General features: G+C 35.1%; 1 protein-coding gene across 5 annotated transcripts; it reads right to left on the bottom strand.

Annotated features, from left to right (window-relative positions):
- Nucleotides 1-534: 534 nt before the first annotated feature.
- On the bottom strand, nt 535-8,632 carry LOC145797010 (sister chromatid cohesion protein PDS5 homolog A-like). 5 transcript variants are annotated; one of them, XM_082882958.1, is made up of 9 exons: nt 5,345-5,472; nt 5,081-5,263; nt 4,336-4,490; nt 4,131-4,257; nt 3,863-4,026; nt 2,843-3,554; nt 2,633-2,748; nt 2,050-2,087; nt 535-1,939 (listed from the first exon to the last, which is right to left on the bottom strand). In XM_082882958.1, the coding sequence occupies exons 2-6, from the start codon at nt 5,093-5,095 to the stop codon at nt 3,521-3,523; spliced, it is 495 nt and encodes a 164-aa protein (XP_082739084.1). In that variant the 5' UTR covers nt 5,096-5,263; nt 5,345-5,472; the 3' UTR covers nt 535-1,939; nt 2,050-2,087; nt 2,633-2,748; nt 2,843-3,520. The 5 variants fall into 5 exon arrangements, with proteins under 5 accessions (XP_082739084.1, XP_082739083.1, XP_082739080.1 ...); XM_082882957.1 differs by having other exon boundaries at nt 535-2,087; nt 2,843-2,891; nt 3,460-3,554; XM_082882954.1 differs by lacking the exons at nt 2,633-2,748; nt 2,843-3,554; nt 3,863-4,026; nt 4,131-4,257; nt 4,336-4,490 and adding exons at nt 5,740-5,851; nt 5,953-6,040; nt 6,123-6,616; nt 8,141-8,632.
- Between the last annotated feature and the right edge of the window lie 5,401 nt (nt 8,633-14,033).

Genomic DNA, 14,033 nt, shown 5'->3' with positions numbered 1-14,033 from the left:
TTTCCAAATCCCAGTCAACACAAAGGAATGCAGAGACCTTCAAAGTTCTTCAACTGAGGCACAATCCTTCTGTATGGAATGATCGTGTTTGAATTTAAAAAAGCGAACAGCGTTGCAGCTTGAAGCAACCTCCACCACAGTACAGGTATGAGGGACAACTCATTATTCAAGGAAAAAAAGTAAACAAAGGAGCTCCAGATTCAAGAATCAATACCAAGATGTGAAGCTGCTGCTTGGGTTGTCGCGATCTCTCCTGGTACAGACAAAAGCTGATAGCAGAACTACACAAAAATTTCACTCGAAAGCTCTTGTAACTGAATTTAGACCTTCAGGATGAGCCAATTTATGCATTGCAGTTGGAGCAATCATGATTGGTGCCGAAGTATGGTAACTAAATTGAGGACTTATTTAAACATAATCTAGAATTATTATGAACTCATTGGAACAGAGAGAAAATCATAAATAAGCTCACATGCAGCCCAAACTAAAATTATCCATGTAAAAGTAAAACAATCTCAGACACAGAGAACTGAGTGATTCAAAAATAAATTTCTTATAAGGTTTTAATTTATAATTGCAACAAATAACTATCAGCCATTAGATCTGGCTTCAGCATTCACTTAAAGAATTCCAAACCATAAAATACAGGAATTAAATTAAGCTTATCAGTACTACAGTAAACTCTCTTTTCTTTTCTTTTTTTTCTTTCTTTTCTTAACTTGAGTTTGAATAGTTCTGAGAAATCTGTAATATTTCTCCATTTTACAACTTGGAAGTCATCAAACACTATATATCTCTGAAATAGAGAGTACTTTTGTGTCATCAATGTAGGATACTTGGAGGAGTACTTCAGACTAGTCAATGAGAAGGAAAACCATTCCAACACCAGTTTTGCCAGTTGCAAATCAATGTTACACTCAAAGTCCAGCGAAGAGTCTCTGGTATATTTTCATTAAACTATTATACCACAGAGTTAGAATGAAGAGCTAAATGTTTGAAAAAATAAATAATTAAAGATTCTCATGAGCAAAATTCCAACTCGTTAATAAAGAATCTGAGCCATTGAGTTATTGCACAAGCGATTCCAGTGAATTGGACATTACTGGTTGAACTGTATCACCTAGATGCATGAAAGAATCCCATAAAATTAACCACTTTTTTTTTTTTTTTTGTCTTCCATTTAAATCTTCTCTAATTAGCTAAGACAGAAAAATTAGTAGCTTACGATGATCAGAATGTATGTTTCAGGCAAATTTTGCAAGATGGGAACCATGGCATGGAAAATTTGGGCTCTCTTATCCCTGGGACAAATACCTACAAATTGGAGATGTTCTTAGAGAGCTTGCTACTACCATTGTATCACTAAAAGAGTGTCTTCAATCTCATAGACAGGTCTGAAATTTTCATCCCCTAGATTTCATCAATCATATTTAAAAATATAATAATATATTGACATTTTATTCAAATTCTATCATCAGCCCTCATCAGCTCTAAGACAATCAATTAGAGAACCATGTGAAGTGGTTGGGTCATCACTTGCGTGGACTCTGAGAGATATTGGAGAGAGTTTAATGAAAATGGAAAGATGCAGGCCTAAGGCATTCATGGCACCAAAATTGCAGTCAATGAAACAAGAGCTTAGCCTAGTCACTTATTCCAAATTAGGAGCAGCAGAGAATGGTGAAGGACTAGCTATGGCCAGCTTGGTGTTCCTATTGAAAAAAATGACTACTCTATTCCTGTTAGAATGATGCTAAGTCTGGGATTTGATATATACAATAATATAATTCAATAGAGTTTATAAAACTACCATGTCAATGTAAGCCACCTCATCCAATATAATATTTTATTTCCTATACATACCTTATCTATCATTTATCAGTAATCTCACAGGGTCCAAAGCTCCATTTCAGCTACTGGACAGAAATCGGTAATAAACCTGGGCATATCATAAATCCAAACACAGCCCTAGTATATGTTAGACATGAACATACCTGGGCATATCATATGGAACAGATAAAACACAAGCTGCCAAAGCAAGTACAGCACCGTGTATGGAAGCTATGGACAGACCAGAACTTGAATTTCTGCATCAGTAAATTTCCAAGCTTTGGATCAGTATATAAAGGGAATATATCAAGTAGCAGGAGGTTTCCTTCATAGGTTTTTTGCATATATGAGGATTCTACCACAACTAGTCCAATAAACTTTTTAGATGGTAGAAGGGTTCATTAAGTTTTTGTTAGGAGTCCAAATGGCTCTCCAATAAGAGTTCATTCCTAATTTGTTGGACATAAAAAATAAAAATAAAAAACTAGCAGCTTTCTTAGAGATAAAAGACAATTTTTGCGTATTTCTATTTGGGTCAATTTGGAGACAAAGATGTGTAGATCAATGTGGCATGACTCTGATACGTTTTTAGAATCAGGTAGAAGGGCCGAATAAGAATAATGCTACTTTTCTCCTCCACCCATGTGAATTATGTGGGGTATTGCAATTACAACATATTTAAAAAAATATTCAATTAGATCTATTACACCAATAAGTAGCTAAAATGTTTTATTCATGCATAACAGTAAATAGGACTACTATAAATCATATACTCTTTGAAAATAAAATACTCCAAAAGAACCTGGATTTGCGGAAGAGGATTGTGAAACAAGGTTATTCATATTAAGGTTATTCATATTAGCTGGGGCAGAAGCATTTCAATGAAGCTTTGAAGGATTGGAAGAACATTCTGTTCCCCTGCAAATGAAAGCAGAAGACAAAATAGAAGGAATATTAAACAACCAAACAGGTAATGACCACATTTGCATCTTTTTCTACATACACGCCATACCTTGATCCAACTTCTTCCCCACTGCTTTGCCTACGCAATGTGCCTGTAACTAAAGAAGAGCCCACTTCAATGATGTCAACAATGCATTATATGAAACCATTGACACAATAAACAAGAAAATCAATTTTCCTTAAAAATACATTGCAGTTTTGGGTAGAACTAGACTTCTCCCTCCTAGAATCTAAAGTCACCAGAACATATCCTGTAAGGCAGGAAGAAAGCACAAATAACTTTTTAAAAAAACTACTAAACTTATGTCAAATGGTTTGCTAACAGACATACAAACTACTTTGAATAAAGTCATAGATTTGGAATATCAATTACTTTCAAATACAAGAAAACATTACAGCATCTCTAATATCTTAATTTAATAACATATTAAAAAACGATTCTAAATAGTATCGAAGCATACCACGTACCAAGAATAAATCTAATGAGCTTATAGTGTTATTCAATTGCGACAAATGCCGATCATTTTTTGCTGAATGGCATAGAAAGAACATGAATACTGCATGCTCACATCCTTGTCATGTGAAAAGTGGTCATTAGAATGTGGGACGCATGCTACAAAATGCTCATCATCACCAAAAATAAGGGCAAGTATTATTCTATTATACCTTTTTTTTCCCTCCTTTGGTTGAAGAATTGAAAACGATCCAAACAAACCAGACATTCGCTCTAATGCCGTCTCTGAAATGGATCTTTTGAACATCTGTAAAGCAAGATGGGAAGTTAGCAAAGGAAACAAATTCACTCTCCAGTAGACTTGTGTGTGTCTGACTTATTACACCCACATTCTCAATTAACCCTCTAACTTATTGCACCAATATTCACATTAACCCTCAATATGCCAAACATGTCCTCATTCCTAATGTCACACATTAACCCTCAATAAAAATGAGATATAATGAAATAAAATAAAAGTACCCATGATCAATTACCCTAAAACAAACCATGGTCATGTCTAGCAATTTTAACTTAACATGAGATAGGATTGAATTCTACAGAAGTCTAACATACTTTCGAAGGCATACATTACTGCACTCCAGAATATTTGTTTTTATGAATCGTTCAAGTTCACTCTCTCTTGTTTCAAAAACTGACATTGCAGTCTGTGCTATGCATCCCAGAGATTGTAGTACAGCAGGTAAATGTGTCTTTTCCTCCAGCATATTGACAAGCCTCTGCACATAGTGCAAGAAACGTATCTCAATTATAGTCACCTTCAAAGGAGAGAAAGACATGATTAGAATAGTCCACAGGGGATGAACTATAAATGAAACCAAACCTTGTACAAGACAGAGAGCGACATCAGCCCATCATCCTTCGTTATTGCTGCTAGGGCATGTACTGCATACTTTGCCTGCCTTCGACTACCCTCTAAACATATCTTTTCCAGTATAAGGTCTAATGAACTGCAAGTAAAAGAAAAACTAAGAAACTCATACACAAGGAATTTGAATAATTGAAATCAACAGTTACCATAGTTGCACCTGGATGAAACTCCCAGTTGTTCTCGAATGGTTCCACCAGCCTTCGCTAGAACATGCAAAACACCTTCTTTAATCACTTCATTATCATCTTTAAGAAAATGTACCAAATCTTTTTCAATCCCACTAAGCAGCAAAGGGCTGAAGCATGCAAGAATCTGTAATTCATCATAAGCAAATATTAAAAAACAAATTGTAACATGTTTCTTTCTTCTTTCTTCTTTCTTTTTTTTCGGTTCTGCAGTTTTCTGACTGGAGAATGGAAAATGTTCAAGATACAAAAAGCCGATGGACAACTATGATACCAACCAAAGAGAATACCTAAAATTGAGATAAAAAATGGAATTATAAGGTGACCACGGCTTTTAGAGTGAGCATTATAATCGAATGAAGAGATGATAACTGACAAAGTACCAGTACCACTGTAGAAGCATGACTCACAATTATACTGCAAACACTTGCATCAGTTAGTTTTAATTTGCAAATGGACATAGTCAGCCATCTAATCAGTTTTCTTACAGTCAGATTCTGCCAAGAAAATAACCCTTATCCACATATCATTACATGTACCCCATTCATGCATGTATCTGTAGGCATGAGCGCATGTGCATTGATTCATAAAATTTCTTGTGTATCACCATGATAGGCTCAACAAAATTGATCAAATCCTACAAACCAGCAAAAGATAATGTCTATATAACACAATCAACCACTTCAAAATAGCATCTAGAGGAACAGAATGTTTTACCACTAGAATATTCATGCAAGCCAGAGTAAGTTGTGTATTTCCAGCCGATTTCCGCAAGTCAGCCTCCAAAAGGATTTCTTTCACATGCTCCTTGTTGAAAAGTACATATGAACATTTCAGAGAGAGTGAGCTAAGAAAATCATAAAGTCGATGTTTCTCGCCAAGAATCTTAAGCAAATCATCCTGCAAAAGGATATCAATGTCTATAAAATCATCTCATAGACAAAAGATGGAATTTAGTTGTATTCAGATTTATTTGCTTACCTGAGAACTACAAGCTTGGTGAGAGCTAGTATTTGGATCAAGTAGAATTATCAAGATCTTCCAATCTCGTTTGCAGGAATAACCTCTGGCCTTATGCGTTTCTCAAATTCGTTGTCGGGAGGAACTTCCTATAGGAAACCATGATGCATAGACACACATGTTGTTAGGAAGTTATATTCTTTCTTCATGTACTTAGCAAATCCTTGAAAGTGCAAGAAAGTGCAATATTAGGAGAGATTATATCAATTATCAACTGATAATATACTTAAAACTTTCAGAAGATAGTGCGGAAGAGCATTAGTGTCCAACTGCAACAAACATTTATCTGTCGGTTCATTTTTTTGTTACTTCTCACCATCTCCCTTTTCAAATAAATTTATCAGAGATGGGCTTACCGGCTTTGATGGCGGTGAATTCTCACCATCTTTCTTTGCTGAAGGAACCGATTTCTGTCTCGCTTTTGTTTGCATCAGGCTTTGACCCAATTATCTCTCCCCCCTCGGAGTCCTAAATCGATAGACAAATGAAGCACAGTTAGTTAAACCCTATTAAAAATGATAAAAATCAATTCCACTACTCTCGTCAGATTGTTAAGATGTAGAACAAACCTTGGAAGATTCAGCATTTGTCTCTAGTTTTAGGGAATCTTTCCTACCCGTTCTTCCCTCCTGGAAGATACTCAACCCATGGGACAAACTGTTCACATCACAAGCAAGAATAACTACATGAAATTTGATTAAAACAAAAGAGAAAAAGAAAAAAAGAACGAGTTGTCTACCTCTTAGACGATATAACAAGCTTCCCATTTCGGTACATTGGGTCATTGTTATTCATCAAATGATCAGATATCGCGGATACCACAATCTCTTCTATGTAATTACCGAGAACCATTGCGTCTGCATTGCAGATTGAACCGAGATCATCACACTCAAGATCATTTGCAGCAAGTACTTCGGCAATGTGATTTTTGTTATCCTGAAACTGGATAAGCTTTGTGTCCTCTTCCAGTTGGTCTTTCCACCTTACAAGATGAATCTCGTCTTCGGGTGGCTTGATCTCAATGTTATAAGGAAACAGAAGAGCTATTCTGTCATCCACTTCCTCACAATCTTCATCTGGGTCCAACATCCGAGAGCCAAGTATTACAACTGATCCTGATAGTTTCTTTAGCACTCTGTCGAACAATTTGTAGAGTCTTTGGGATTGGAGGAGCCTCTCGACATCCCTGATGTAGAGAATGATGGAACTGGTTTCGGAAACTGAGACCAAAACCTGCAAGAATCTTTCTGGTCAGTAATCTCTGAGATACCTAAAAGCTACATATTCAGGAATCATCTAATGCTTCGTTTGTTTTAACAGAAAATATTTTCAATATTTTTTTTTAAAGTAGAAAGCGTTTTTTTATGTTTTGGTTGCGATCTTGAAACTAATGTGCTAGTGATGTATTAATGTTGGTGGTGGTGGTGGGATGGTGGAAGTGGGGTAGTAGGATGGTGTTGGTAAGATTGTAGTCCACAAAAGGTCTTTCACCTTTCAAAATTAGAAAACATTCTGTCCAAATAAATTTATTTTTCATTGACTTTCATTTTCTGTTGTTCAAAACACCAAAAAATGTGAAAAATATTTTCTAGAAAACATTTTTTGTCATAACAAATGGAGAGTAAATTAACAAAATTATCCAAAAAACAACATGCATAAATGGTATAAGATTTTGAGTTTTGAAAGAAGCAACTCGGCTATGGTTATACTACCTTGAAAAGTGACTGTAAGAAGAGTTTCTCATCAAAAGACCAACTGCTTATGCGCTTGAGAGGAGCTAAAAAACCAAACAAGTCTCAAGAATCAGTAAGAATAGCAAAGCTAAATCTTGACAGTAACTATTAAGCAACCATCTGCATACAACAGTATTAATGGGCATGAGTCTCGTGCCCCCAATTGACGCCTGTGAGACTTAAACTAAACTCATGACCTCCTCTCCACCAAACCACTTGGGAGTAGGCACCTTGCCACCAAGTCACCACCCTCGGGGTGGTGATTGATGTTGTATTAATCTCAAGCTTATGGAAACATCAGTTAGCCCAAAGAGCAGGGGTAGAGAATGCTTATAGCTTCTTTTTATCCTCTTACCCCAACATTTGTCTGATACAAAGCATTATTATGGGTTAGTTCTCAATCTAAATTGAAATATTTGTCAACAATAAAGCTTCAGTCAGTGATACAAAAGAGTGCTGAATCAATTCGTCAAATGTAAAACAGAATATAAATGGAAAACTTTAGAATATAGCATGAATTGATAACAATAATAATAATAATAATAATAATAATAATAATAATAATAACTAAAATGCAGAACATAACAGCAGACCTCATCAAGGATGTCATTCATATACGCAAAAGCTCGAGTAATCAGATTCCCTCAAAAATCAACAATCAAAAGCCTAAGCAGGAAGAAGGCTATACCCAAAAAAAAATCCCAGCGAGTCTTCATATCTCAAACGAATAATAAAAACTCTTAGATCTGAAACATGTATTTTTGAAAGATAATCTCATATCTACAGGATATTGTTTCGAATGAAAAAATTCAAATCTCAAACAAATATTTTTGAATGAGAAATTTCGAATCTTAAACATATATTTTTGAATGATAAATCTCAGATCTGAAACATATGTTTTTGAATAAGAAATTTCAAATCTCAAACATATTTTTGAATGAGAAATCTCAGATCTGAAACATATGTTATTGAATAAGAAATTTCGTAACATGAAGACATTGGTGCTTCAAACTTCAAATCTTACCTTCTTGAGGGGGAAAAAGAGATGTCCTAGTCTCAATAACTGTAGCGGCATTGCCTTCAAGGAACAAGAAGAACCCCAAAACACAACAATCTAGGGCTTCCTTTACTGTTCGAACTCAGATCTCACAACATAGTCAGGCAAGAGGAGAGTTGATCCAAACCCTAGGAGAAGAATAGACGGAAGGAAGAGCTTGAAACAGAGAGAGAGAGAGAGAGAGAGAGAGAGAGAGAGAGAGGATACGAAACTGAGATTGCAGACGGTGTTGCTCACCGAGCTGAAGAAGGATGAATCGCAATCTCTGAGACCGAAGGGTTTAGAGAGAGAGAGAGAGAGAGAGAGAGAGAGCGAGCGAGTGAGACATTTGAGGGATCAATAATGAAGGTTTGAAGAAAAAGAGAGGTTCTGATTCTCAGAGTTGTGGAGAGAGTGGGAGTGGGATAACATGGTAAGACACATTTGAAGGCGTTCAAAAACGACTTCTATTAATAAACGGTACCGTTTTAATTAAATCAAAATGCGACGTTTATAAAGCGTCGCTAAATATTAGAAAAAGTGACGTTTATAAAAACGCCATTAAATAAACGCCGCTAAATCCCATTTTTCCTGTAGTGATTGGATTGAGAATTGGATTCTCATTGAGAATGTAATATTGTGAATGAAATAATGGAAATGTTATGGGGTAAATACGTTGGTAAGTCCGGTTAGGAGGTGTAGATGGAATTGATAAGTTGGCCTGAGTATCCAGGGTGAAAGACCGAAAACACGCGCGGAGGAGGTATCACTTCCCTTCCGGTTAGCAACCGGTAAAGTGGGGTTATTGGTAGTGCTTGTTGAGCCTACTTGCAGACACCAACCTAGGGATTACCTGAGTCGTATTTACCGCCCCTATTGATTAAAATTGTAATTTTCAAAATTGTTGAGATTTCAATTGTTGATAAAAAAAAAAGAAGGCAATTTTCAAGAAGAGTATGTAAAAGAGATTTTCATTAAACTGGCATTGCATGGCATTTGCATTCAATATTGGAAAATCCTGCATAATTGTATATACTTTGTAAAGATTCTCTACTGGGCTTTATACTCACCCCTGTGGGATTTTGGTGCAGAAAAAGACGTGGTGATCCCACCAAGTTGAGGGCGTGGATATGTTGTGAAGAGTAATACTCTATTTTGTTATGAATTAATTACTAGCCAAGGGCTATTCATATATGGGTCTGAGAGGTCATTTTTGTGTAACCGGGCTTAAGCCTTGGAAGTTGTAGCCCATGAGGGCATTCTAATGTTTTGGAATATGATACTCTACATGCTATAGATTCATGTATTCCTTTATTCTTGAATGTATATTTCGCATGTGGAAACTTTTGTATAAACTTGTTGATTAATGATGTAAAGATGGGAGAATCATTATTATTATTTAGTGGATGTTGGTTGACGTAGTTAATTTATATCGGTTATTTTCGGGGTGTTACAATGTTGGCTTATTTGACAGGAGGGTTGGGCTAAATAACCCACTAAAAGACAAAATAGAATAAAATAATTAATAAAAGACAAAATGTCATATCCAATTCATAATCATTTTTACTTTTTCTCACATTACCACCAAATCAACTACAAAAAATAAAAATAAAAAAATAACTAACTTCCCAAATACAACTATTTTAGCCAGGTCAAAATATCCAACTAAAATAGTCAACTTTCAAAACAAGACCATTTAAGTATATTTTGTACTTTCATATGGTTAAATATACTAAATTCGACATTAAAATTCTGAATAACATCTTTTTAAATGAATGTTTTCAAGTTCCCAGCCTCCTCGTCTACCTTATGTTCTTTACAAGATAGTAAAATTTAGGATAAATTACACTTACCTCCTCTCAATTTTTTGACAATTACATAAACTCCCTATGTGATTTCAATAATTATAAAAATTTTTCTTACTTTTGAAACTATTATTAAGATGGGTGCTTGGGCCAAAAGTCCACAAGTTAAAACAAGTTGTTTATAAGGACAAGCTTAGACGAAATGACAAAAATACCCCACGATATATTGTATCACACCTCTTTCTCATCTGTTTATTTCCAAACCCCCATCGCTCTCTCTCCATTCTCTCTCTCTCTCTCTCTCTCTCTCTCTCTCTCTCTCTCCATCTTCTCTTTCTCTGATCAAAACCCTAGCTACCGTCACCTCTACGTCGCCACCGCCACCATAGCACTTCTCTGTTATTAGAGCCTGACAGTGTCCACACCATGTCATATAGAACTCTACTAGCACCATCACGTACCGATCATGCTCATTGGGTCAATATCGTCAGAGAAGTCCAAATCAATTTAGCAGATCGACGGTGATGGCTACTATGAATAAGGGGAAGCCAAATCTATAACTTTTAACAGCCAAATTTTTGACCTTTGCCCCCAAAACCCTAATGATTCCGAGCTCGCGCCGCCTTCGTGTCGTGTACGAATTTTTGGAGAGAGAGAAAGAATGTGAAGACTCTCAATTGCTTGTGTATGTATGTATTATTTGTGTGTATGTCACTGTGTATTGTTGCGAGTTACAGATATAGAGAGAGTATAGAGAGAAACACTGATAAATCTGTTTGGTTTCACAACAAGTCTCTTTTTCGATTCAATCTCCCAAACAGATAATCCATTGCGCCTTTTGTTCAAATCCATCAGTTTTTTGCGATTCTTCCATATTCATCTCTCAATCTCATCCTATATCCCAGTATCTGCTTCACAGATTCACAGGTCTCTCTCTCTTTTTCTCTCTCTCTCTCTCTCTCTATATATATATCTAATTATGCTGTGTAAAGAGAGAAAATGATTGTCTGTGTGAATGAGAAGAGATTAGAGATGAAGCAAAAGTCAAGCTATTGTTATTGTTTAGATTTCTTCTCTTTTTCTTTTTTCTTTTTTTTTAAAATTTTTAAACTTATATCCATTTTTGTTGTTGTTGTTGTTGTTGTTGTGGATGCGGATGTTGATGAAGAAGAAACAGATTGCAAATTGAACATATAATAGGATTTCAATCGATAATTGGATAGATCTATTCAAAATTTGGACAAATAATAAAATATGATGAGAGAGAGAGAGAGATTTGTTATTGTGTTGTTGTTGAAGTGAAGAATTCCAATAGATAGAAAACAAGTTTGTGAAATTTTAAACTCACAGATTTTAAACAGATAGAAAAAAAAATTGAACAAGTAGACAAAAAATTTGAACAGATAGTCAACAAAAAGTCAACAGATAAATTAAGGGATAAAATTGAAAACAAAATGTCCTCCAAAACAAACAAAAGGGCTTTTTATCAAATTATTTCACAAAGGGTGAACTTACCAATATAAAATATCCACCGAATCTAATGCCATATACATTTTTTAATTTTGACTTTTCAACAATTAACCATATTAAAATTCCCCTATCGTTAATCTTATGTTAGTTTATTTAACAGAATATGTCGATATCATGCTAATGTCATGTATTATAAGTAAAAAATTCCAAGATTGCCCTTATATATTCAAATAGTATATTTCACTCACCTCCCTTGAGGTTTTACAAAAAAATTAATGAAGACTTGTAATGCCCCAAATTTCTAGCCCAAATGATAATACAACAATCATGGCTCTTTCAAGAAAAATCGAATATAAATCCCCAAACTTATATTACATGATACAATAGTTCTTCATGTAACAATACATTAATCCAACAACAAGTAAATAAACAAATACATAACCCCAAGGGGTTTACAAGTTTCCAAGGTTTGAGCTTGGTTACACAAAACGGTTATTCAAAACCACACACATAAAACCCTTGACTTACACATAGAGTCACAGCAAAATGAGAGTTTCGTACTCTCAACACACATGTCCTCGCCTTTAGTTAGGCAGCATCACCACATCTTTTCCTGCACAAAAATCTAGTAAGGTGAACATAAAGCCCAGTAGGAAACCCTCAACAAAGTATATACATTTTATACAAGTCTCAAGAAATGAAATGCACATGCCATGCTATGCCCATTTTTGAAGATAAATCACATTTTCATCTTTTGAAAACCATTATGCTCAATGATGTCATGCAATTTCAATTGTTCAAAACTTAACAGTTTATTTCAATGGTGGTAAATACGACTCTGGTAATCCCTAGGTCGGTGTCTGCAAGTAGACTATACAAGTACTACCAATTTGTCATTTTTACCGGTATTAACCGAAAGGCTAGACACCTATCCGCAAGGATTTTCGGTCTTTCACCTCGGACTCTTAGGCCAACTTATTCAATATCATCAACATCACCTGCCAAGACTTACCAACGTATTTACCCCAAAACCATTTCATGAAAACTTGTTTCTCAACATTCTTTTCTCAATGCAAGTTCTCAAATCAACTTTTAAAGTTTAATGTAATCAAATGAATTGTTATGCCAATAACACAAGATGAATATAAATACTTTTATTCCAATTCATCATCCAAGGAATAACACAATTCCCTCTTCTCAAGTATCCTCAACAATTAGTCATTTCAAGACTATTTCAACGTTTTGAACAATAATTTTCAAAATGAACAATAATTCTCATATTCCCTGAAATTCATCATTTATATAAATATAAATAAGAAATTTTTCGAACATCCATTTATTTTGACACACAAAATAAATACAACAATATCATTCATGGATTTTCAGTCCCTTTTAAAAAATATCCCCAAATTCTAGGTTTTCTTACCAAAACTATACAACTCAAATCCTTTGAAAGAAAACTTTCCAAAATCATCTTTTCTTCAATCAACCAAGATCAAAACCCATAAGATCATTTTAAAAGAACAAGAGACAAACCCACTTTTCAAAATCACTTAACTTCTTCAATCAATAATCAATTTTCAAAGCTATCGAAAGATGATTTTGAAAATCATATAGATCTTGCAAAAATATATATATATATATATATACAACTCTAAGAAAATCCCTACCTCAAGTTTTGAAAAAGAAACGAGATGAAACCCCCAAAATTAACGGTGTCGAAACTTGATCTTTACCGAACACAACGAAACCCTCGAGAAGTTAACTAACTTTGATGAAGAACTTATGACAGAACTCTACTGGATATTGAGAAATCAAGGTTTTGATCCAATTTGGCGTAGGAAAATGTAGAGAGAATGGAGAGGAAAGAGTTTTTAAAGAGAGATATACAAAAGTGATCTAAAATATCAGATTCACGAACTGATATAACATGGTCCGCTCGAGCGTGGAATGCCCCGCTCGAGTGTCAAATACACTAACCTAGTACTTTTGCAGACAGGTCAAACTTCTGAAACTAAACATTCTCCGCTCGAGCGCATAAATGGCCGCTCGAGCGGACAAGCAATTTCGAATGCATTTTGCATTTTTATTTTGGGGGTGCTGCTCCTCAACCCTGCCAGGGCGCTGCCCTAGGACCCGTCAAGAGGCGTTGCCACTTGGACCCCCGCGAGCTGACCAGGCAGCTTGACCCCCGCCAGGGCGCTGCCCTTGGACCCGCCAAGGGGTGCTGCCCCTTGAACCCCCGCGAGCTGACCGGGCAACTCGACCCGCGACATACTCAGCGAAGTGACAAAATTGGGATCGCTACAAGACCCATATATTATTTTAGTAATGTTGAACAAAATTATTAAATTTTATACAATATTAAAAAAAATTCTAAGATATTATAAAAATATTTTAACATTGATCAAGTACTTAAAAAGAAATCATCTCTCTAAAATTAATGTTATTATAGGTAATAACTTTATAATTTTACATACAATTTATTTCACACTACATAAATAATGTAAAGTTTGTCATTTGAACTATCATATTTATTGTTTGAACGTTTTTGTTTTTATAAAGAGTTAAAATAAATTACCTTCTTTATTTTTTAAACAAAATGA

This window comes from Camellia sinensis, chromosome 8 (genome assembly GCF_055761805.1).
Source record: "Camellia sinensis isolate YWXY chromosome 8, ASM5576180v1, whole genome shotgun sequence".
NCBI classification, from domain to species: Eukaryota; Viridiplantae; Streptophyta; class Magnoliopsida; order Ericales; family Theaceae; genus Camellia; species Camellia sinensis.
Note: the sequence above shows the minus strand (reverse complement) of the source record. Positions and strands in the feature narration are given on the sequence as shown.

What these genes read in the sequence shown, in the direction of transcription:
- LOC145797010 (XM_082882954.1), bottom strand. Translation starts at nt 8,191, where the DNA reads ATGCCGCTACAGTTATTGAGACTAGGACATCTCTTTTTCCCCCTCAAG. An exon ending in CTTGTTATATCGTCTAAGAG is followed by an intron (nt 6,041 to 6,122) that starts GTAGACAACTCG and finishes TGATGTGAACAG; the next exon opens with TTTGTCCCATGGGTTGAGTA. An exon ending in CAAATGCTGAATCTTCCAAG is followed by an intron (nt 5,852 to 5,952) that starts GTTTGTTCTACA and finishes CTATCGATTTAG; the next exon opens with GACTCCGAGGGGGGAGAGAT.